This window comes from Thunnus maccoyii, chromosome 20, assembly GCF_910596095.1.
Source record: "Thunnus maccoyii chromosome 20, fThuMac1.1, whole genome shotgun sequence".
Taxonomy (NCBI): domain Eukaryota; kingdom Metazoa; phylum Chordata; class Actinopteri; order Scombriformes; family Scombridae; genus Thunnus; species Thunnus maccoyii.
Window position 1 is genome coordinate 28,277,186 of NC_056552.1, and position 22,797 is coordinate 28,299,982.

Consider the following 22,797-nt stretch of genomic DNA (forward strand, 5'->3'; position numbering starts at 1 on the left):
CCGACAAGCCCAATTTTCATACTAATTGAAGCATTTCTTAGTTCAAACACATATGCAAAGTTTTGTTAGTTTTCATACACCCTAAAGGCCTCAAACGTGTTCGTAAAATGAAAACTGACACACAAAATCCAAAATGGCTGACTTCCTGTTGGGCAAAAAAATTGAGAAATATGTATTAAATATATAATTATATATGTATTATATATTATATATGTATTATGTCAATAATGATGAGAGCAATGAACCCACTGAATTTCATGCGCATCAAATAAACTGTGTTCAAAAATGGCCTTGCGTTTGGGGACGCTATGGAGCCCACTGGCCACGCCCAAGCCCAATCACCACAGAACTTTGCAATTTTCGCCAGTTCTGACTTGTGTTCAATTTTTGTGAGTTTTCAAGTATCCTAAGTCCTTCAGAATTGCAATGGCATACTAGAATAATAATAATAATAATAATTAAAGCTGCAAGCAGCAATGAACAGCCCCTCGTGCTTCTGCGCACGTCAGGCTGCAGTGTAATCGAAGGGCTTCTGTCACGGGCATGTACATGTCTTCAGACCCGGGCTGTTTTCAGACAGTGCAAGAAGATACATCACTTCCTTTGTCCACTATTTTGCCTGCTGCTGGGGCTGCTTCATTGAAATTTCGTAGGGGGCGCTATGAAGCCAGTATGCATCACTGATGGAATATTGTCATGTAGATGTGTTCAGGCTGGGACTCTTATCAAACATGTAAAGTTTGGTGCAGACTGGAGCATTTACACTAAAGTTATAACAATTTCCTCTGTCATGGCGAAACATCAAAAGTCAATGCCACACCACACCACGGCAACACGCTTCACCGATAGCTAAAGCTTTTGATAACTTTTGATCACAAACTAGTCTAGATGGCACACACTGATTTTGAAGTTGCTATGATGAATTCTGTAGGAGGAGTTCGTTAAAATACAAGGCATGCAAAATCACCAAATTCACCACTAAATTCAAAATGGCCGACTTCCTGTTGGGTTTATGCTATGGGTCCAAGACACTTTTTTGTGCACCTTGGATACATGTGTGTACCGATTTTTGTATATGTAGGTTTAACGGGTCTGCTTCATTGAAATATTGTAGGTGGTGTCGTCGAGCCATTCTACCCATGCCCGCCACCTATGCAATATTATAGACTTTAAGACCTGTTATGTGTGTGGAAAGTTTTGTGAGTTTTCAAGCATGTCCCCTTAAAAACAGCTTCATACCTTGTGGTGAAGAACATGTCGCCATGGCAACAGCGTTTGATTATGGGTCATTAGCTGCAGAATGTAGCATCACCAAGGTCTTATATCTTAGCCGAGTCAATTTCAGGTGCATTGGCCAAATTCACTAGGAGTAATAAGACAAAGTATGATGCATGTCAACAATAGGTGGCACTATGACTGTCACTAAATATGGGCCTCTACATGTCTTCAGACCGGGACTCTTAACAAGCATATGAAATTTGGAAAAGATCAGACCATGTGGAGTCAAATTATAAGGCTTTGAAATTTCATGGCGAGACATTGAAATTTGCCATGTTGTCATGGCAACACCTTTCGACAGAGAGTAACCAACTTCAGAATATACAATCTCCAAGGTCTTGAGGCTGTTCTGAGTAAATGTGAGGTGGATCCAATCATTGTGCTACCCACAGGGCATCAAAGTGTAAAACATGTAACTTCCTGTTACCAGTGGGTGGCGCTATGATTCTGATCCAGTATTGACACATCTGTTCAGGGTGAGACTCTTTTCAATCACAAAAGGTTTTGGTCTCATACAATCATGTACACCGGAGTTATGGCCATTTCAATTTTCATAGCGAAGGATCGAAATTCACCACCCAGCCATGCCCCCTGGGTATGTCGAAAACTCACTGTTTTAATAACTTTTCATCTCCAAGGTCTGTAGATGATACTGACTGAATTTGAAGTTGCTGAGGTCAAATCTCTAGGAGGACTTTGTTAATGTATGCAGGCTGGAAATGGCAAAATCAACTTTGATCCAAAATGGCTGACTTCCTGTTGGACTTAGGGTATGGCTCCAAGAGACTTTTTGGTGCGTCTGGTCATGATACATATGCATGCTGAATTTCATTCTTCTACAACAATTCATATCGAGGGGCTCAATTTTCTTAATTTTCTAGGGGGCTCTATCGAGCCGTTTTGCTATGCCCATGTCCGGGACCTACAAAAGCACGTGCAAAGTTTCATGAGTTCTTGAGCATGTTCAGGCCCTCAAAAATGTGTTTGTTTTGGAAGAAGAAGAATTCCTTCAGATCCAATAAGGCCTTCGCACCGCTTGGTGCTCGGGCCCTAATTCAAAAACAGTAGGTTCCTTGCACTTTCAGTGCACTTTCGTGATAATAATAATAATTAAAGCTGCAAGCAGTGATGAAGGGGCCCTCACATCTTGTGCACGTCTGGGCTCACCCATTTGAAGTTCTATTATTGCGGAGCAACACGATACAGTCATACATTTACCAGAGGGTTAGGGTTAGGGTTATGAAGTCTTGGCTACCATGCCTCCTTTTAATGAATTCTCCTCACTCCCTGTCAGTGAGGCTACAGACACACTGTTCCTCACTAGCCTCCTCTCTGAACAGTCTCTGCCCTCTAAAATCCAAACCTGCTCTCAACACCACCCCACAGTCCATGGCTCACTGAAGTCATCAGAGAGCAAAGGGCAGAGCTCAGAGCGGCAGAGAGAAAATGTTGTAAATCCAGAGAGCCCACTGACCTCAGTGACTATCAGGGTTTCCTAGCATCATTCACCTCCAGTTTAAAAACAGTTAAGACCACTTACTATCAGAACAAGATCTGTGGCACCACAGACACTTGGAAAATGCTCACTGCTTTTAACTCACTGCTCAATCTGCCTCCTCGTCCGCCCTTCACTCTGCTCACTGCAGACACATTCACCTCATTCTTTACTGATAAGGTCGCTGCCATCAACACCCAGCTCTCTGAGCCTGACCAGCTCAGTCTGCAGCTTCCAGCTAACAGGGCCACACTCTCCTCATTCTCCCGTCTGACCAAGGAGGAAGTCTCCAATCTTCTCCTCTCCTCTCCTAGCTGAACTCCCTCATTCAGGTCTATGCTCCTTCCCTCTCATTATGCTCTGCCAATGAAAGGCACCTGGTACTAATACCACAACAGGGCCCTAAATTGCTAGCTAGACTCTTCTCCCCCATGGTAGAAGGAGTTACCAAGCTCTGTTTGATCTCCAGAATCCCTCTAAATCCCTCTCAAGACCCAGCTCTTTTGTGAACACCTAAGCACTTAATGGATTTAAAAAAAAAAAATCTACTTCTATGCACTCTGTGCATTGACCCTGTGCACTCCCTGTTGGCACCTACATCCTATCGGACGCAAACTTAGCTTTTTGGCACTTACTCATGTTCTGTCCTGATTAGATCCTTGCTTGTGTTGTATCAACTCTCAGATGTATGTTGCTTTGGACAAAAGCGTCTGCTAAATGAAATTGTAAATTGTAATCTTGTGCCCTTATCAGCCAGGTGCCAAACGAACATAATATCCAACATTTTTCAATATTCAGGAGAAACACTTATACCATGTGGACACTATGCAGAATTTTCACTCCTACTGGCAAAACTCCTTTAAAATAAAAACCTCAACCTTAATATCAATCAAATAAGGGGAGAAATAATAAATTAACTTTAATTAAATACTTATAAGATGAATAAACATGAAAACAACAAATTCTTGGAGTATGCTGGGCCATACTAAAGGTCATTAAGTTTTTAGAGGTACTTCAGTCCTTTAGTTAAGTACTATTTTGTAGTCCAATAGAATCAAAAACCGGATTGTATCTAGAACTCTGTTAATATTGTGTTTCCATTGCAATAAAGAAGTTGTTCTCTTTGTTCTAGTAGCTTAGTGATCTATGACACATACCCTCAGTGGTGGAAAGTAACTAAGTAAGTTCAATTCTGAGGTACTTGTACTTTACTTGAGTATTTCCATTTGATGCTACTATTGTACTTTTTACTCACTACATTTATTTGACAGCTTTATAATAATAATACATATAATTTGTACCATTCATAGTGAAACTCAAAGTGCTGCAGTATATCACTGGCCACTTTATTAGGTACATCTTATTAGTACTGGGTTGGACCCCCTTTTTCCTTCAGACCTGCCTTAATTCTTTGTGGTATAGATTCAACAAGGTGCTGGAAACATTCCTCATAGATTCAGGTCCATATTGACATGATAGCATCACGCAGTTGCTGTTTTCACAACTTTGAACTCGCCCAACCTAGACTGCTAGGTCTAACTGTACTCAATGTTTACTGAGTGTTTACTGAATCAGTGTTTCCCCTATAATTATAACAATGGGAACCCCTGCCAGGCCCCAAAAAATATTTTTTAATGCCAAAACTAACGTCAATTAAAGCTGCAAGCAGTGTTGGTTGGGACCTCACACTCTGGCCCGTCGGGATCAGATCATTTTGCTTTTTAAAAATGAGGTATATTTCTTACAAGTGTGGTGTGCTTTTAAGTTTGATTGACAGGATGAGAATTTCCTGCAGGGTGAGACATGTCTGTCTTACTCACACCTGTGTCATCAAAATTATGCAAGTTTTGGGTCCATTCATTTGAATTTCAATTAGTAAACTGAAAACTCTTGATGAGTTTGTGTGTAAAACAAATTATTTTCCTAATTTTCATCAAGTCTATTTTTAGAAAAGGAAAGACTTTTAACCCACATGACCTGGTCAAAGTTTGACATGTGTACTGTCAGATGTGTAGAGACAATAAGTAACTGCAGCTGGACACAGAAAAATAGTCATATACTTGAATGGAGAGTATGAGTGAACCCACACCTTTTTGAACATTTACTGCTTCCACATAGTTTTGGATACGAACTTCATTTGAACTTTAAATGAGTCACGAGACTTTGACCTATAAATCTTGATCTTACATGTTTTTTCTATCTTTTGTTGTTTTTGAGATATTAGACTCTGACTTTTAAAGTCTTTTCTTGTTCCTCCTGTGATTTTATAATGAGCGTGTATTGCGGAATGTTTCACAGCACTGAGGGAGTGACATCAACAGGAGCAGTTGGAGAGGAGGATTTTAGAATACGCTTTTTGTGAAATCTCCTCATAAATCCCATTACTTTGGCCAAATCTTACATTAAAAATCCCATTTTTTAGTAGGAAATTTCGTTGTGAATCCATTGATAACAGGTTTGAAAGTGGTCAGACTCATAGTTTAGACATCAGAAGCCTCTGTTTGACACAAAGTTCATGCCCATAACTTGCCTCCCCATTGTTTTACATTGTAAGGTGTGATGTGGCACTGCAACTTTGAGGGCTTATAAAATCCAAACTGTTCGAGTTATTACAAAGTTTCTAACAATTTTTTTCAGCATAGTGTCATAAATCACCTATTAAAGTTTGAAGCCGATACCATTAACGCCCTCGGAGGAGATAGCGTTTGTTTGGGGGCAAAGTCTTACTTTGAAAGGCTAATTGTGGACTTCCTGTTGGATTTAGGTCAGGGGTGTCAGTGTATGATGTGATGTGCGAAGAAAATATCCCTCAGACCATTACACAACCACCACCAGCCTGAACTGTTGATACAAGGCAGGATGGATCATGTAGGGCTGGGCAATATGACCAAAATCGCAATAGCATATTGTAATTCAATGAATAAATAGTTTATCCATAAATCACCTTTTTTCTAACCCTAACCCCTAACCCTGACCCCCTAAACCCTAACCCCATACTCACACACTGACCTCTCTGGTGTTATTGGTCCAAAGCTGCTTCTCCATTACAGGCACAGTGATTCCACATTCATCTAATGTAAATGTAAATCATCTCCTTGGCTTGTTTTTTTCAGGTGTTGAAAGATGGCATGTTGGAGAATATGACTCCTCAGCTCTTCCTTGATGTTAACAAACCTAAATATGACGGCACCATACATCTGGACAAGTAAGACACACACTCAGTCATCCTTCTGTTTAGATTAGGGAACCTTAATTAAGGGCTGCTATTTGCTTCTCTCCGGATCTTGATGCATTTACTTTATCACATTACCTCTCCAGAGTGACAAGAAAATTGTGTCCGGACCTCAGCTACTTTGTGGCCTTCTCCTCAGTCAGCTGTGGCCGTGGCAATGCCGGTCAAAGTAACTATGGTTTTGCCAACTCAGCCATGGAGCGTGTGTGTGAGAAGCGCCACTACGATGGCCTACCTGGACTGGCAGTCCAGTGGGGTGCCATTGGCGATGTGGGTGTGGTGCTAGAGACCATGGGTGGCAATGACACAGTGATTGGTGGCACCCTACCACAGCGCATCGCTTCTTGCCTGGAGGTGCTCGACCTCTTCCTATGCCAACAGCGGCCAGTGATGTCTAGCTTTGTGCTGGCAGAGAGGACGGTGGTAAAGAGTGAGGCGGGAAGCCAGAGAGACTTGGTGGATGCTGTAGCTCACATTCTGGGTAAGAATGCAAAACCACGTCATCTGTCACCTATTGTGAATGTTGATAATGGACTGGCCCCTGCATCTTTAAGGAAAAGCTGAGCTGCTGTTCATTGTTGATAGATGACCTAAGTGTCACAAGTCTCAAAAGTCTGCAAGTTGATTTTCACATTATACAGATGTGAATGGAAAGTAATGCCTGAAAAATATATTTAGGAGTCTAAAATAGAACATGTAAAGCATACAAGGAGTTATATGTTGTTGTTGCGAATTGCACAGCATTATTTTGTTGCCATTGAGTAAGTGCTGCAAGTACAATCAGCAAACAGCTACTTATAAATTATACATGTGTAAAGCCTGGCCTGCTCACAAAAAAACCTGTAGATGGTGGATGTCATGTCCACTTCAAAATGTTGAATTCTCAATATGTGCTTGACCTTGTTATAGAGACAATTAAGTGGTTTACTGTTGAGCCCAGCAGGTATCAGGGTAAAGATATTTGTACCCTCTAATTAGTAATTTATGTGTACAAATGATTAAACATATTATCTTTCTGGGCTCCATAGTAAATCAATCAATTGTATCTAAAACAAAGCACATGACACAATTTTAATTTCTTACGAACTCTGTAATTTGATGCTTGTTATCAGGAAAAAAATTCCATGAGTTCCATGTTCAGTTATTGAGCAGTTTTAAATATTCATTCATTCTTCATTTTGTGTCATTTATATGTTGAATTGTATGCTTGCCTTTAAGCAAATTTCACATTTTTGTACTGCAGCTGACTTGTTGTTCACTGACTAAAAGACAATCTAGGTTACAGTAGCAAATGATTGGTATGAATCAATTGGAAGTGTACCAATTGAACACCCTATATTTTCTATAGTTGCTACAATTATGTTGTTCTCAGCAAACCTTTTAGGAAATTAATACACCGACCCTAATAAAGCAGCTGCTTATTATTACCTTTATTGTAAATAAAGAAAAAACGTTGTGGATTTTTTTTTTTATAAACAGCAAACTAGTCCAAGCGCTGCTTGACTAGATCATTAATGATCATCAATTCATTTTACATCATGGTTTGTCATACCAAAGAGAGACACATTTTTGACCTAAATTTGTTCAGGCCATTCTCACAGAACTTTCACTGTGCCCTTAACCCTTAGGCGTGCGGGATGTGAACAGCCTGAATGCTGATGCCTCATTGGCTGACCTAGGCCTGGACTCATTGATGGGTGTGGAGGTTCGCCAGACTTTGGAGCGTGACTATGACATCGTCATGGCCATGAGGGACATCCGGCAGCTTACCATCAACAAGCTAAGAGACCTGGCCAATAGCAATCGAGGGGGATCAAATGGTATTATTAGGAGTTGCTCTCAAATCTACGTAAAAATTTATTAACATACATGTTAAAATTTAATAGCTATTGAGAGATTTGATTTATGTTACATTGGTCTTAAATACAGATCTTTGTAGCTCTTTAAAACCTGCAGATGCACTTAGAACAGAGAGAATTTTTTTGTCATTGTTACTTTTAACTATCCAGAATCTCACCATACCACAGTTAAGAGGGACGTCGTTCGCTCGTTGTTGGAGTCTAATCTGACCCAGCTACTAGTCAACCCCAACGGCCCCACGGTGACACCACTCAACAAGGTGCAGAGCCAGGAGAGGCCACTGTTCCTGATTCATCCCATTGAGGGCTCCATTGCCGCCTTCAAGACACTTGCCTCCAAGCTTAGTGTGCCTTGCTACGGCTTGCAGTGCACTAAAGGTATTCTGTGTTCAAAAATGCACTTATGGTGGCACATATGAGGCCAAAAGTAAAGAAAAGCATTTCATAAACTGATAATGAGCCAGGCCACCCTTTGCCTTCAGAACAGATCCATCCCTGAATTACTGATCTTAAGTCCTGAATATTATCATTTATGCTGAGGCTGAGTCACAGATGGTTTGACTGATCTTTCTGGTCACTATAATTTAATGCTCACCAATACCCCTTCCTTCATTTATTTCATGTAGAATCATCTGACCCCTGTGGAGAACTTTAAGTAACCCCCAAGCCAAAAACTTGCTTTGCACAAAACAACAGTCAAGTCTTTAATTAGCTGAATTGTTTTTTTCTTTGTTGATCAGACTTCCTTCATGATGGTGAATCTGATCAATTTGCAGGTCACACGGGGAGCAAGGAACAATCAAAAAAGGGAATTTAGATATACCCTCTGTAACAAATGTAGATGATATCAAGTTGTGAGTTTCCATATCTGTTGAACAATGTCCAACCAAGCTCATATTAGTTTATCCCCTCTCCCCCAGCTGCTCCTCTGGACAGCATCCAGTCCCTGGCAGCCTACTATGTGGATTGTATCAGACATGTTCAACCAGATGGGCTGTATCGAATTGCCGGCTACTCCTTTGGTGCTTGTGTGGCGTTTGAAATGTGTTCTCAGCTGCAGACCCAGAACCGACCTGTGGAGTACCTGTTTCTGTTTGATGGATCACACTCCTATGTGGCAGCATACACACAGGTTAGAGAAAATGGCTAATACACTCACACATGCACACTAAAGTTAGTCAATCCACTAACGTACATTATAAACCACATTGTGAATCCACAATAGTGTTACTAACAATAGAATTAGTGAATCCACTACTGATGAAGCAGAACCAGGGACATCATGTTTTTTTATCCCATGTATTCTTCCTTGAGAAAATGTGCGTTGCCTAAAAAAAAATAAATTTTTTTGAGTTCAGTTACTCTTTAAACAGACTAACAGGAGTGGTATCATAAATACATTACATATGAACAATATGAGTTGATGTTTCAATACACAACAGAAATTTAAAGATGAATATCAAGGTTAAAAGCAAATGTAGGTTGGATGTCGAGTTAACTCAGTATTTGGTTTCCAGAGCTACAGGGCCAAGCTGACACCAGGCAAAGAGTCTGAGGCTGAAACTGAAGCCCTGTGTGCCTTCATCCAGCAGTTCACTGGCATTGAATACAACAAGGTAAATCCACAGTCACAGCTGGGCTTGGTGAAGTGCTGTCGTGACAGAACTATATATACAGTCTAGACTAAGGGTCGGCAACCTTTTGGATGTCCCACGCCACTTAAAAACGTTTTTAAAAAAAAATCACAGACATGAGTGCCAGTTCATTATGGTATTGAGCATTTATTTACTGCTGCTTGTTTCCCAGTCTAGATTCCCATGCCATTTATGGGGCAGGGTCACAATGCTACATAGTGTGTGATGCGGGGGCTTAGGGGACACAGATTGATTACCACTTAGCATGAATAGCAATGTAGAGCTGGTCGGTAGTTATAGCCAAGCTTACCAGCCATGAGCAGCTGGCGTCAGACTCCACACTGCAAAAGCAGAGAGCCCTTTGTAAAAGTTTTTGTGTGGGTACCTGTGTATGCATCTGTGGTGGAGTGTCAGTACATAGCCATAGACCTGGTATCATGGTTAATGTAACCATTGTTAACCCAGAATATCTTGTTAAGCTCTGAATATAGCACAGTTATATATGTGTTGTGTTTATTGCCACAGAAAAGGAATAAATTTCTTGTTCACGTATGACATCATCTCCCTGCCATGTCTTATCAGGCTTGCTACACATAGCTACTTAGTAGAGTTTACTAAGTAGCTATGTGTTAGAGACATACACTGAGGCCATGGATAGCCAGTGTTATACTATTTATACATGGTGTGGCAAATGATATACAAAATAGACCTCTGGGTCTTACCCATTGTGTCACGATTAGGGAGGGGCAAAAGCATTTAGCTGAACTGAATTTTTAAATCCAAGCAGAGAGAAATAAGCTAATTTTGAGCACAAAAAGCAGTATTTACATAATGTGTATTTTTGGAAAATCTCCAGTATTAATGTCATATGCCAACATAAGCTTATGTGATTATGTGTACAATTCATGTGTAGTTACCCATTTAAGGTGTGAATACAAGTGTCAGACCATGCAGGGGTGTGATATCCCATACTATAAGTGTAAGTGATATCCCATACTATAAGTGTTATACATTGTTGCTCCTCTGGGAACACAAGTTATAATAGCAATATTGTGTTTAAGTGTACAAGAGCACATAATGGTAATAAGAAGATGATGTTTGACTTTGACAGGTATATGAAATCATTTGTATCTCTCCTATGTGCTCTGCCCTTGTTTATATCCTACATCCTATATATAAAATCCCTATATCCTATATATACTATATAACTATTCTATAGCTTAAAAAAGTAAATCCCTGCTGTGGTCTCCATCTAGTTCTCTTTTCTGATTGGCCCACTTTCTCCTCTTTTGCCTCTCCAGCTTCTGGAGACTCTTCTCCCACTGTCAGACCTGGAGGCCCGTGTCAATGTGGCAGTGGACCTAATTACCTCCAGCCACAAGAACATTAGCCGAGACTTGCTGCACTTTGCAGCCACCACCTTTTACTACAAGCTGAAGGCCGCTGATGGCTATGTTCCTGCAACAAAATACCATGGCAATGTAACGCTGCTCCGTGCCAAAACCAGCAGCGAATACGGACAAAATCTGGGAGCTGACTACAAGCTCAGCGAGGTAACATAGATATGTATACTTGCACACATTTGCACAAGTTTCAGAAAGGTTTTTCTGAAAGTGAAGTGTAAAATATTTGAAATGGTGGTTTGACAAAATTATCACCTTTCTAGCTTTTTTTCTAGTGCTCTCAACTGTACCTCACACTCTTCATCAGCAGATGGAGTTTGCTCAGTTGTTATCCTGTGACTTAAGAATGGAACTTCTCTGAACAGTGGACCAAATCTGATGACATCATTGACTGGGAACAGGTCAAAGACCTGAACCAGCGGTCAGTGGACAACAGAGCAAACTCCATTTACTGTGAAGACCATGACATGTGGGTGAAAGCTAATTAGGGGGACCTTGAATTAAGATCATTTTAATTTTAGTCCTTCTTAGGCTCACCTGAATTCTTAGAGATCATAAAATATTGCAGAGCCCAGAAGGTGTCATGAGGAAAATAATGAATAAATAAATAAGTCATGTACACAATTTAGTAATTTGTTCTCTTGATGTAATCATTTGTGTGCATGAATTATTTATTCATGCTGCAAATTTAATACAGTTTTTATCATGAGACACTCACACTCACTTGCTCTCATGCAGCCTGTGGGCTGCATGAGAGCAAGAGACAGAGTGTTAGAGATGTATTAGAGAGTATTAGAGATGTATCCCATGTTTTCTAATCATTACTGCATCTGTGTTCATCTTCATTCTTCTTTAATTGAAAACTTGGTTGAAAACCAACTTGAACTTTCAGTCACCCTCCATAGGCTTGACCCAACCAACACCCATACAGTACATATTTAAATGCTAAAGCTTGGTCTGACTGGCGTATCTTTCTTCAGGTATGTGATGGCAAGGTGTCAGTCCACATCATTGAGGGTGACCACCACACCTTCTTGGAAGGAGAGGGGGTGGAGTCCATCAGCAGCATCATCCACAGCTCACTGGCTGAGCCAAGGGTCACGGCAAGGGAAGGCTAGACATTCCCAATCCAACCACAACTTCCACCTTCATATTAATTTCACATTCCCAAAATGGGTCTTTTCCTCAAATTAGTTCTGGATATGTAGGTTTAGCTTTGTGTTAAGGGAATGAGAATCATACAGTAAGTCTTTGAACACTGCATGTTTACATCCTGTGCCATTTTGCTCTAATATCCCAAATGCTTATTCCTTCTTATTGCATCCTTTCAAATCTCATTGGTCAATTAAAGTAAATGAACACTTTCCCCAAACTATCAGAGCTCTTAGTTGGTATTTTCCTATCGGGTATATAAAATGTTGGTATGGTACGATTGTTCTCTGGTACGCCTTTGTCATGTTTATGCTACTAAGCCCTGTCTGGCTGCTAAAGGCCATTTCATTGTACACAAATGCGTGTTTAAATGTGTGAAGGAGGTCTCATGTCTTCTATATTTAATGCTTTTACATGTGTATGTCCTTTCTGGTGAAACCCCAGAGTGAAGCTCTGCTCGCTGTTATGCCAGCAACTGTTTGTATTGTTATTCTTGTCAACTGAAACCAAAACTCACTCAAATTAAGGAACGTTTCTGAAAACTTAATATTATTGTTATTAATGTGGTTCAGAAATACAGCTGCAAACACAGTATGTCATAAAAAAATGTTTTCAGAATGTAATATGGTTAAGAGTAATTGATTTATTTCTGGTTGCGGTATTATTGACTGCCAATGCCGTTTACTGAATGAGCATACTGAATGATATATATCAAGCAACTTGGTGAATGTGCAAATCAAATGTATGTCTACAATGTACTTCAGCTTCAATACAACAAAGATACACATCATGTCATCTGGCTTTGCATTTAAATACATTGGTTTTTATGCGTTAACATTTAGGAAATGGGTAATCTCTCATCCACCGCAGTGACAAAGGGAATCGAGAACTGGTTCCAAATTGCCCAATCCATCAGAATCGTACACCTCTGAGCTTATCAGTTCCTCTTGTCAACGCCCGGGCATGTGATATTGATGGAACAAAAAAGGCGGAACTCAACTGTGAGGGCAGTGTAGCCTCTGAACTGTCTACAGTGCACATGCTAGAATTATCTTTGGCTATCTTGTAATTCATCTTCAATTATTATCTTTGTGAGACGAATATTAATTATACTGTGAACTTTGTACGGTGTCACTCAGATACTAACATTAGCAGAACAAAGCAGTAATCAGAAGTAACAAACAAGACCAGCTGACCAACACACACTGCAGTGTTAAACAACTTAAACCAACTCTGAGGTGAGAAAAAGAAAAGAGAATAGAAATAACTCAGTGCTCAGTCTGTGTTTTGGACAACAATGGCTTTCCTCTGAGTTAATGGTGCAGCAGAGAGGCTGCTCTCCACTGCTGTAGACATGACATTAATAACACAGTGGACTCTTCTTCATTTTGTTATTCTCATGCAGACAGGAGACTGTATGATGCTTTCAAATTAATTAACTAATTAGTTAATTTAGTTAACTTGGTTGAGGACCATTTATCTTATCTATCAGTTATGTTTCATATATTCATCAGCATGCAAGGTCATTGATAAACAGTAGAGATAATAAAACAGTTGCGTTTACACTGAACCCTGTGTAGGCCTCCTTTTTTTCCACACAGAAAGTTCATCAGTAATCAGTAATAATCAGACTGATAAGCAGAATAGATTATGGCATTGGCATAAATAAAATTTTAACAATACCCATCCCTAGTGACAAACAGTTATTAGATTTTCACAATTACTAAAATAGGATTTGTTGAAATGAAGATGTTGCATTTGCCAGACAGATCTTTTTTTTTTTTTTTTTTACAGTCCTCCTCTTGACTCATAAAAAACAGTTCATGGAATAGGATAACACCCATGGGCAAACAAAGAAATTTACATAAAGGTGGAAGGGTCAATCCAGGCCAACTTTTCCCAGCTGACAAATTTGCTGATGGCAACGTATTGTTGTGAACACATTTGTCAGGGTATTTTGAGGGCATTTGTTACAGTATTTTGATGTATGCACAGTTGAATAGCTCTGATATGTAAATGTCTCACTAAAAGTTGCATTGTTTCCTAAATCAACTAACTGAGCTGATCAGTAGACCCCTCAAAAGTAGGGGATCCCCTTGGTATTGGGATTGACCAGGTTTTATGACCCCCTGCAAGCAGTCCAGTCCCCCAATATAACAGCCAGCCTGATCTCTGAGACCTTTAATCTGGTCTATGAAGGGTCAGGTGACTGGAGGCAAGTTATGGTTATTAATTGCAGTGAAAAGGAGGAAGTGACAGTGTATGTTCCTCTCTTATATTGTATTATTTCTGGTATACATTGTTACAACTAATAAAGGCCTCTCACAAATTATTTTATGTATTTTGTGTTTTTCTGTAAATCCAGCATATGGGGGGGGGGTGAGGATTGTCAGGATTACTGGACACTGTGAATGGGTAAAATATTATTTCCTGTGTGCAGTACGTAGCACTGGAGGTGACTTTAGAAATTGTGTATACGTTTGATAAACTATGTGTCATTTAGGCCTCACTTGCTGTTGCATGTATGCAATAATAACTGAAACATGTTTGGGGCATTAAACAGGAACTTGTAACTCTCACTCTCACACATCAGATCTAAGACAGAATCATCCAAACACACTGATTTTATGAGCAGTTTCATCATACACAGAAAAGTACCCTTTTCTCTCGCTTCTGCCCGTTTCCGTCTCCTTACTGAAAAAATCACTGTTTTGGCAGCATCCTACCAGAAAATGTGCTTCCACAGTTGTGGTGAAGAAATTAGTGGTTTCTCATCAGACCTGGCCCAGAATCAAACAGAAACACATATTCTGAGGAGTTTCATTATACACAGAAAATCACCTTCTTCTCTCACTTCTGCCCCTTTCCTTCTACTAACCACTGCCCGAACCTAACCAAGTCACAGTTGGATGCAAAATCTTTTAAAGTATCAATGTACAGGTCAAAAAAAGCATACTATAAAACTGTTATCAATTGACTCCAAACACTTTCAGGAGTGATGATTTTGGATTCAACAGTCAAATTTCCACATTGTCCCTTCCTATTGACTTTGAATGGTGGTGGATGTTTTGGACTATATCTCCGAAATGGAAGGTCGGATCAACTCAGAACCCAGATCTGTCTGATGTTTGGGGTCGTTGAACACACCAGTCTTGGTCCCATACAATAGGTTCCTCGCATTTTCAGTGCCAGGGACCGCTGGGCCCTGGCGTAGTATAATAATAATAATAATAATAATATTAATCAAGCTACTATTCTGTGCATGATGGAACTGCTCATTGAATTGGTGATTTCAGATCATTCTGGCTCAGATCTGATGAAAAACCACTAATTTCTATATCATGACAGTGGAAAGGCTTTTTATGAAGCTGTTTTACAGAATACTGTAAAACAGTATGAGTGTGAAACGGCCAGAAATGACACAATAAGGTATTATTCTGTGTATGATGAAATTGGTCAAAGAATTACTGATTTTGGATGATTCGGGCTCAACTGATGAAAAAACAATAATTTGTGCATCATAACAGTGGTAGGGCTTTTCATGCTGGGATCTCATGGGATCTATCCCATGAGAAACCACTAATTTCTGCAACATGACATGGGAAGTGTCTTTTCTGCTGTTGTCCTCACAAAACTCTTTTTTTAGGCAGAATAACTGGGAAACGGCCAGAAATGAGAGATAATGCAAAGCCCAGCGTTTATGATGAAGGTGACATCGTTTTTTCTCCTCCAGCACACCAACAGGTGGGCACTGTTGAAAATCACGGGTGCTGGTGTATAAATGAACCGTCCTTTTATCAATCAATCAATCAATCAATTTTTATTTATATAGCGCCAAATCACAACAAAAGTCATCTCAAGGCACTTTTCACATAGAGCAGGTCAAGACCGTACTCTTTAATTTACAGAGACCCAACAAGCACTTGGTGACAGCAGTAAGGAAAAACTCCCCTTTAACGGGTAGAAACCTCAAGCAGAACCCGGCTCTTGGTGGGCGGCCATCTGCTTTGACCGGTTGGGTTGAGAGAGAGAAAGAGAGAGGGTAAGGGGGAGGGGGGGACAGAAGAACAACAATCATAACAATAACAATAAGTATAAGTATCAATAGCCAGGGAAGGATGCCATCAGGACTGTGAAGGACTGTGAAGGCTCGACCCAGAACGCAGGGTTTCCTGTGAGATGAGAAAGCACAAAAAACTCTGGGGAAGAAGCAAAGTTCTTGACATGCATTGGAGATGGAGAGGAGGAGGAGGAGAAAGGTGCTCAGCGCATCATGGGAAATCCCCCAGCAGTCTAGGCCTATAGCAGCATAACTAAGGGCTGATCCAAGGTGAGCCTGGTCGGCCCTAACTATAAGCTTTATCAAAAAGGAAAAATTAAGCCTACTCTTAAACATCGAGAGGGTGTCTGCACCCTGGACCGAATCTGGTAGATGGTTCCATAGGAGAGGAGCCTGATAGCTGAAGGCTCTGCCTCCCATTCTACTTTTAAAGACTGTAGGAACCACCAGTAAGCCTGCATTCTGGGAGCGCAGTGTTCTAGTGGGATAATACTGTATTATGAGCTCTTAAAGATATGATGGTACCTGACCAATAACACTGAAATTGACAGAAACACATGAAAATGCATATTCTGTGTGTGCCTTCACTCTGCTAGCAGAACCAAGCATTAGGTGTGAGTCTGAATCGAATATGATGAAAAGTGACTAGTTTCTGTCCGATAACACTGAAATTGATAGAAACACATGAAAATGCATATTCTCTGTGTGTCTTCACTCTGCTAGCAGAACCGAGCATTAGGTGTGAGTCTGCATCGATTGTGATGAAAAGTGACTAGTTTGTGTCCGATAACACTGAAATTGATAGAAACACATGAAAATGCATATTCTGTTTGTGTCTTCACTCTGCTAGCAGAACCAAGCATTAGGTGTGAGTCTGGATCGAATATGATGAAAAGTGACTAGTTCGGGCCCAATAACACTGAAATTGACAGAAACACATGAAAATGCATGTACGGTGTGTGCCGTGACTCTGCCAGTACAGCAGAGCATTTTGGACGAGTCTGCATCGATTCTGATGAAAAGTGACTAGTTTGGGCCCAATAACACTGAAATTGATAGAAACACATGAAAATGCATATACTGTGTGTGCCTTCACTCTGCTAGCAGAACCAAGCATTAGGTGTGAGTCCGGATCGAATATGATGAAAAGTGACTAGTTTGTGTCCGATAACACTGAAATTGATAGAAATACATGAAAATGCATATTCTCTGTGTGTCTTCACTCTGCTAGCAGAACCAAGCATTAGGTGTGAGTCTGGATCGAATATGATGAAAAGTGACTAGTTTGTGTCCGATAACACTGAAATTGATAGAAACACATGAAAATGCATATTCTGTTTGTGTCTTCACTCTGCTAGCAGAACCAAGCATTGGGTGTGAGTCTCGATCGAATATGATGAAAAGTGACTAGTTCGGACCCAATAACACTGAAATTGACAGAAACACATGAAAATGCATGTACGGTGTGTGCCGTGACTCTGCCAGTACAGCAGAGCGTTTTGGACGAGTCTGCATCGATTCTGATGAAAAGTGACTAGTTTGGGCCCAATAACACTGAAATTGATAGAAACACATGAAAATGCATATACTGTGTGTGCCTTCACTCTGCTAGCAGAACCAAGCATTAGGTGTGAGTCTGGATCGAATATGATGAAAAGTGACTAGTTTGTGTCCGATAACACTGAAATTGATAGAAATACATGAAAATGCATATTCTCTGTGTGTCTTCACTCTGCTAGCAGAACCAAGCATTAGGTGTGAGTCTGGATCGAATATGATGAAAAGTGACTAGTTTGTGTCCGATAACACTGAAATTGATAGAAACACATGAAAATGCATATTCTCTGTGTGTCTTCACTCTGCTAGCAGAACCAAGCATTAGGTGTGAGTCTGGATCGAATATGATGAAAAGTGACTAGTTTGGGCCCAATAACACTGAAATTGACAGAAACACATGAAAATGCATATTCTCTGTGTGTCTTCACTGTGCTAGCAGAACCAAGCATTAGGTGTGAGTCTGGATCGAATATGATGAAAAGTGACTGGTTTGTGTCCGATAACACTGAAATTGATAGAAACACATGAAAATGCATATTCTCTGTGTGTCTTCACTCTGCTAGAAGAACCAAGCATTAGGTGTGAGTCTGGATCGAATATGATGAAAAGTGACTAGTTTGGGCCCAATAACACTGAAATTGATAGAAACACATGAAAATGCATGTACTGTGTGTGCCTTCACTCTGCTAGCAGAACCAAGCATTAGGTGTGAGTCTGGATCAAATATGATGAAAAGTGACTAGTTTGTGTCCGATAACACTGAAATTGATAGAAACACATGAAAATGCATATTCTCTGTGTGTCTTCACTCTGCTAGCAGAACCAAGCATTAGGTGTGAGTCTGGATCGAATATGATGAAAAGTGACTAGTTTGTGTCCGATAACACTGAAATTGATAGAAACACATGAAAATGCATATTCTCTGCGTGTCTTCACTCTGCTAGCAGAACCGAGCATTAGGTCTGAGTCTGGATCGAATATGATGAAAAGTGACTAGTTTGGGCCCAATAACACTGAAATTGACAGAAACACATGAAAATGCATATGCGGTGTGTGCCGTGACTCTGCCATTACAGCAGAACGTTTTGGGTGAGTCTGGATCGATTCTCATGAAAAGTGACTAGTTTGGGCCCAATAACACTGAAATTGACAGAAACACATGAAAATGCATATACTGTGTGTGCCTTCACTCTGCTAGCAGAACCAAGCTTTAGGTTTGAGTCTGCATCGATTCTGATGAAAAGTGACTAGTTTGGGCCCAATAAAAATGAAATTGACAGAAACACATGAAAATGCATATACTGTGTGTGCCTTCACTCTGCTAGCAGAACCAAGCTTTAGGTGTGAGTCTGCATCGATTATGATGAAAAGTGACTAGTTTGGGCCCAATAACACTGAAATTGACAGAAACACATGAAAATGCATGTACGGTGTGTGCCGTGACTCTGCCAGTACAGCAGAGCGTTTTGGGTGAGTCTGGATCGAATATGATGAAAAGTGACTAGTTTCTGTCCGATAACACTGAAATTGACAGAAACACATGAAAATGCATATTCTGTGTGTGCCTTCACTCTGCTAGCAGAACCGAGCATTAGGTGTGAGTCTGCATCGATTCTGATGAAAAGTGACTAGTTTGGGCCCAATAACACTGAAATTGACAGAAACACATGAAAATGCATATACTGTGTGTGCCTTCACTGTGCTAGCAGAACCAAGCTTTAGGTGTGTGTCTGCATCGATTCTGATGAAAAGTGACTAGTTTGGGCCCACTAACACTGAAATTGATAGAAACACATGAGAATGCATATATTGTGTGTGCCTTCACTCTGCTAGCAGAACCAAGCATTAGGTGTGAGTCTGGATCGAATATGATGAAAAGTGACTAGTTTGGGCCCAATAACACTGAAATTGATAGAAACACATGAAAATGCATATTCTCTGTGTGTCTTCACTCTGCTAGCAGAACCAAGCATTAGGTGTGAGTCTGGATCGAATATGATGAAAAGTGACTAGTTTGTGTCCGATAACACTGAAATTGATAGAAACACATGAAAATGCATATTCTCTGTGTGTCTTCACTCTGCTAGCAGAACCAAGCATTAGGTGAGAGTCTGGATCGAATATGATGAAAAGTGACTAGTTTGGGCCCACTAACACTGAAATTGTCAGAAACACATGAAAATGCATGTACGGTGTGTGCCGTGACTCTGCCAGTACAGCAGAGCGTTTTGGGTGAGTCTGGATCGAATATGATGAAAAGTGACTAGTTTCTGTCCGATAACACTGAAATTGATAGAAACACATGAAAATGCATATACTGTGTGTGCCTTCACTCTGCTAGCAGAACCAAGCTTTAGGTGTGAGTCTGCATCGATTATGATGAAAAGTGACTAGTTTGTGTCCGATAACACTGAAATTGATAGAAACACATGAAAATGCATAATCTCTGTGTGTCTTCACTCTGCTAGCAGAACCAAGCATTAGGTCTGAGTCTGGATCGAATATGATGAAAAGTGACTAGTTTGGGCCCAATAACACTGAAATTGACAGAAACACATGAAAATGCATATTCTGTGTGTGCCTTCACTGTGCTAGCAGAACCGAGCATTAGGTGTGAGTCTGGATCGAATATGATGAAAAGTGACTAGTTTGTGTCCGATTACACTGAAATTGATAGAAACACATGACAATGCATATTGTCTGTGTGTCTTCACTCTGCTAGCAGAACCAAGCGTTAGGTGTGAATCTGGATCGAATATGATGAAAAGTGACTAGTTTGTGTCCGATAACACTGAAATTCACAGAAACACATGAAAATGCATGTACTGTGTGTGCCGTGACTCTGCCAGTACAGCAGAGCATTTTGGACGTGTCTGCATCGATTCTGATGAAAAGTGACTAGTTTGGGCCCAATAACACTGAAATTGATAGAAACACATGAAAATGCATATTCTCTGTGTGTCTTCACTCTGCTAGCAGAACCAAGCATTAGGTCTGAGTCTGGATCGAATATGATGAAAAGTGACTAGTTTGGGCCCAATAACACTGAAATTGACAGAAACACATGAAAATGCATATTCTGTGTGTGCCTTCACTCTGCTAGCAGAACCGAGCATTAGGTGTGAGTCTGGATCGAATATGATGAAAAGTGACTAGTTTGTGTCCGATTACACTGAAATTGATAGAAACACATGACAATGCATATTGTCTGTGTGTCTTCACTCTGCTAGCAGAACCAAGCGTTAGGTGTGAATCTGGATCGAATATGATGAAAAGTGACTAGTTTGTGTCCGATAACACTGAAATTCACAGAAACACATGAAAATGCATGTACTGTGTGTGCCGTGACTCTGCCAGTACAGCAGAGCATTTTGGACGCGTCTGCATCGATTCTGATGAAAAGTGACTAGTTTGGGCCCAATAACACTGAAACTGATAGAAACACATGAAAATGCATATTCTGTGTGTGCCTTCACTCTGCTAGCAGAACCGAGCATTAGGTGTGAGTCTGGATCGAATATGATGAAAAGTGACTAGTTTCTGTCCGATAACACTGAAATTGATAGAAACACATGAAAATGCATATTCTCTGTGTGTATTCACTCTGCTAGCAGTACCAAGCATTAGGTGTGAGTCTGGATCGAATATGATGAAAAGTGACTAGTCTGTGTCCGATAACACTGAAATTGATAGAAACACATGAAAATGCATATTCTCTGTGTGTCTTCACTCTGCTAGCAGAACCAAGCATTAGGTGTGAGTCTTGATCAAATATGATGAAAAGTGACTAGTTTGGGCCCAATAACACTGAAAATGACAGAAACACATGAAAATGCATGTACGGTGCCGTGACTCTGCCAGTGCAGCCGAGCCTTTTGGGTGAGTCTGCATCGATTCTGATGAAAAACGACTAGCTTGGGCCCAATATCACTGAAGTTGACAGAAACACATGAAAATGCATATTCTCTGTGTGTCTTCACTCTGCTAGCAGTACCAAGCATTAGGTGTGAGTCTTGATCGAATATGATGAAAAGTGACTAGTTTGGGCCCACTAACACTGAAGATGATAGAAACACATGAAAATGCATATACTGTGTGTGCCTTCACTCTGCTAGCAGAACCAAGCATTAGGTGTGAGTCTGGATCGAATATAATGAAAAGTGACTTGTCTGTGTCCGATAACACTGAAATTGATAGAAACACATGAAAATGCATATTCTCTGTGTGTCTTCACTCTGCTAGCAGAACCAAGCATTAGGTGTGAGTCTTGATCGAATATGATGAAAAGTGACTAGTTTGGGCCCAATAACACTGAAATTGACAGAAACACATGAAAATGCATGTACGGTGTGTGCCGTGACTCTGCCAGTGCAGCCGAGCCTTTTGGGTGAGTCTGCATCGATTCTGATGAAAAACGACTAGCTTGGGCCCAATATCACTGAAGTTGACAGAAACACATGAAAATGCATATTCTTTGTGTGTCTTCACTCTGCTAGCAGAACCGAGCATTCGGTCTGAGTCTGGATCGAATATGATGAAAAGTGACTAGTTTCTGTCCGATAACACTGAAATTGATAGAAACACATGAAAATGCATATTCTCTGTGTGTCTTCACTCTGCTAGCAGAACCGAGCATTCGGTCTGAGTCTGGATCGAATATGATGAAAAGTGACTAGTTTCTGTCCGATAACACTGAAATTGATAGAAACACATGAAAATGCATATTCTCTGTGTGCCTTCACTCTGCTAGCAGAACCGAGCATTAGGTGTGAGTCTGGATCGAATATGATGAAAAGTGACTAGTTTGTGTCCGATAACACTGAAATTGTCAGAAACACATGAAAATGCATGTATGGTGTGTGCCGTGACTCTGCCAGTACAGCAGAGCGTTTTGGGTGAGTCTGGATCGATTCTGATGAAAAGTGACTAGTTTGGGCCCAATATCAATGAAATTGATAGAAACACATGAAAATGCATATTCTGTGTGTGCCTTCACTCTGCTAGCAGAACCGAGCATTAGGTGTGAGTCTGGATCGAATATGATGAAAAGTGACTAGTTTGTGTCCGATTACACTGAAATTGATAGAAACACATGACAATGCATATTGTCTGTGTGTCTTCACTCTG

General features: G+C 40.4%; 1 protein-coding gene across 6 annotated transcripts in view; it reads left to right on the forward strand.

The window, feature by feature from the left end:
* The window catches only part of fasn (fatty acid synthase), a 77,622-nt gene extending 64,395 nt beyond the window's left edge, over nucleotides 1-13,227 (forward strand). For 5 of the 6 annotated variants that reach the window (XM_042396388.1, XM_042396393.1, XM_042396392.1 and 2 more), the window contains 8 exons: nucleotides 5,887-5,978; nucleotides 6,092-6,486; nucleotides 7,634-7,825; nucleotides 8,015-8,242; nucleotides 8,785-8,996; nucleotides 9,382-9,480; nucleotides 10,800-11,051; nucleotides 11,882-13,227. In XM_042396388.1, coding sequence (XP_042252322.1) covers nucleotides 5,887-5,978; nucleotides 6,092-6,486; nucleotides 7,634-7,825; nucleotides 8,015-8,242; nucleotides 8,785-8,996; nucleotides 9,382-9,480; nucleotides 10,800-11,051; nucleotides 11,882-12,019 — 1,608 coding nt within the window. In that variant the 3' untranslated portion in view covers nucleotides 12,020-13,227. The remainder of the gene's footprint in view (nucleotides 1-5,886; nucleotides 5,979-6,091; nucleotides 6,487-7,633; nucleotides 7,826-8,014; nucleotides 8,243-8,784; nucleotides 8,997-9,381; nucleotides 9,481-10,799; nucleotides 11,052-11,881) is intronic. The other variant, XM_042396389.1, reaches the window with a different exon arrangement.
* The last annotated feature ends 9,570 nt before the right edge of the window (nucleotides 13,228-22,797 follow it).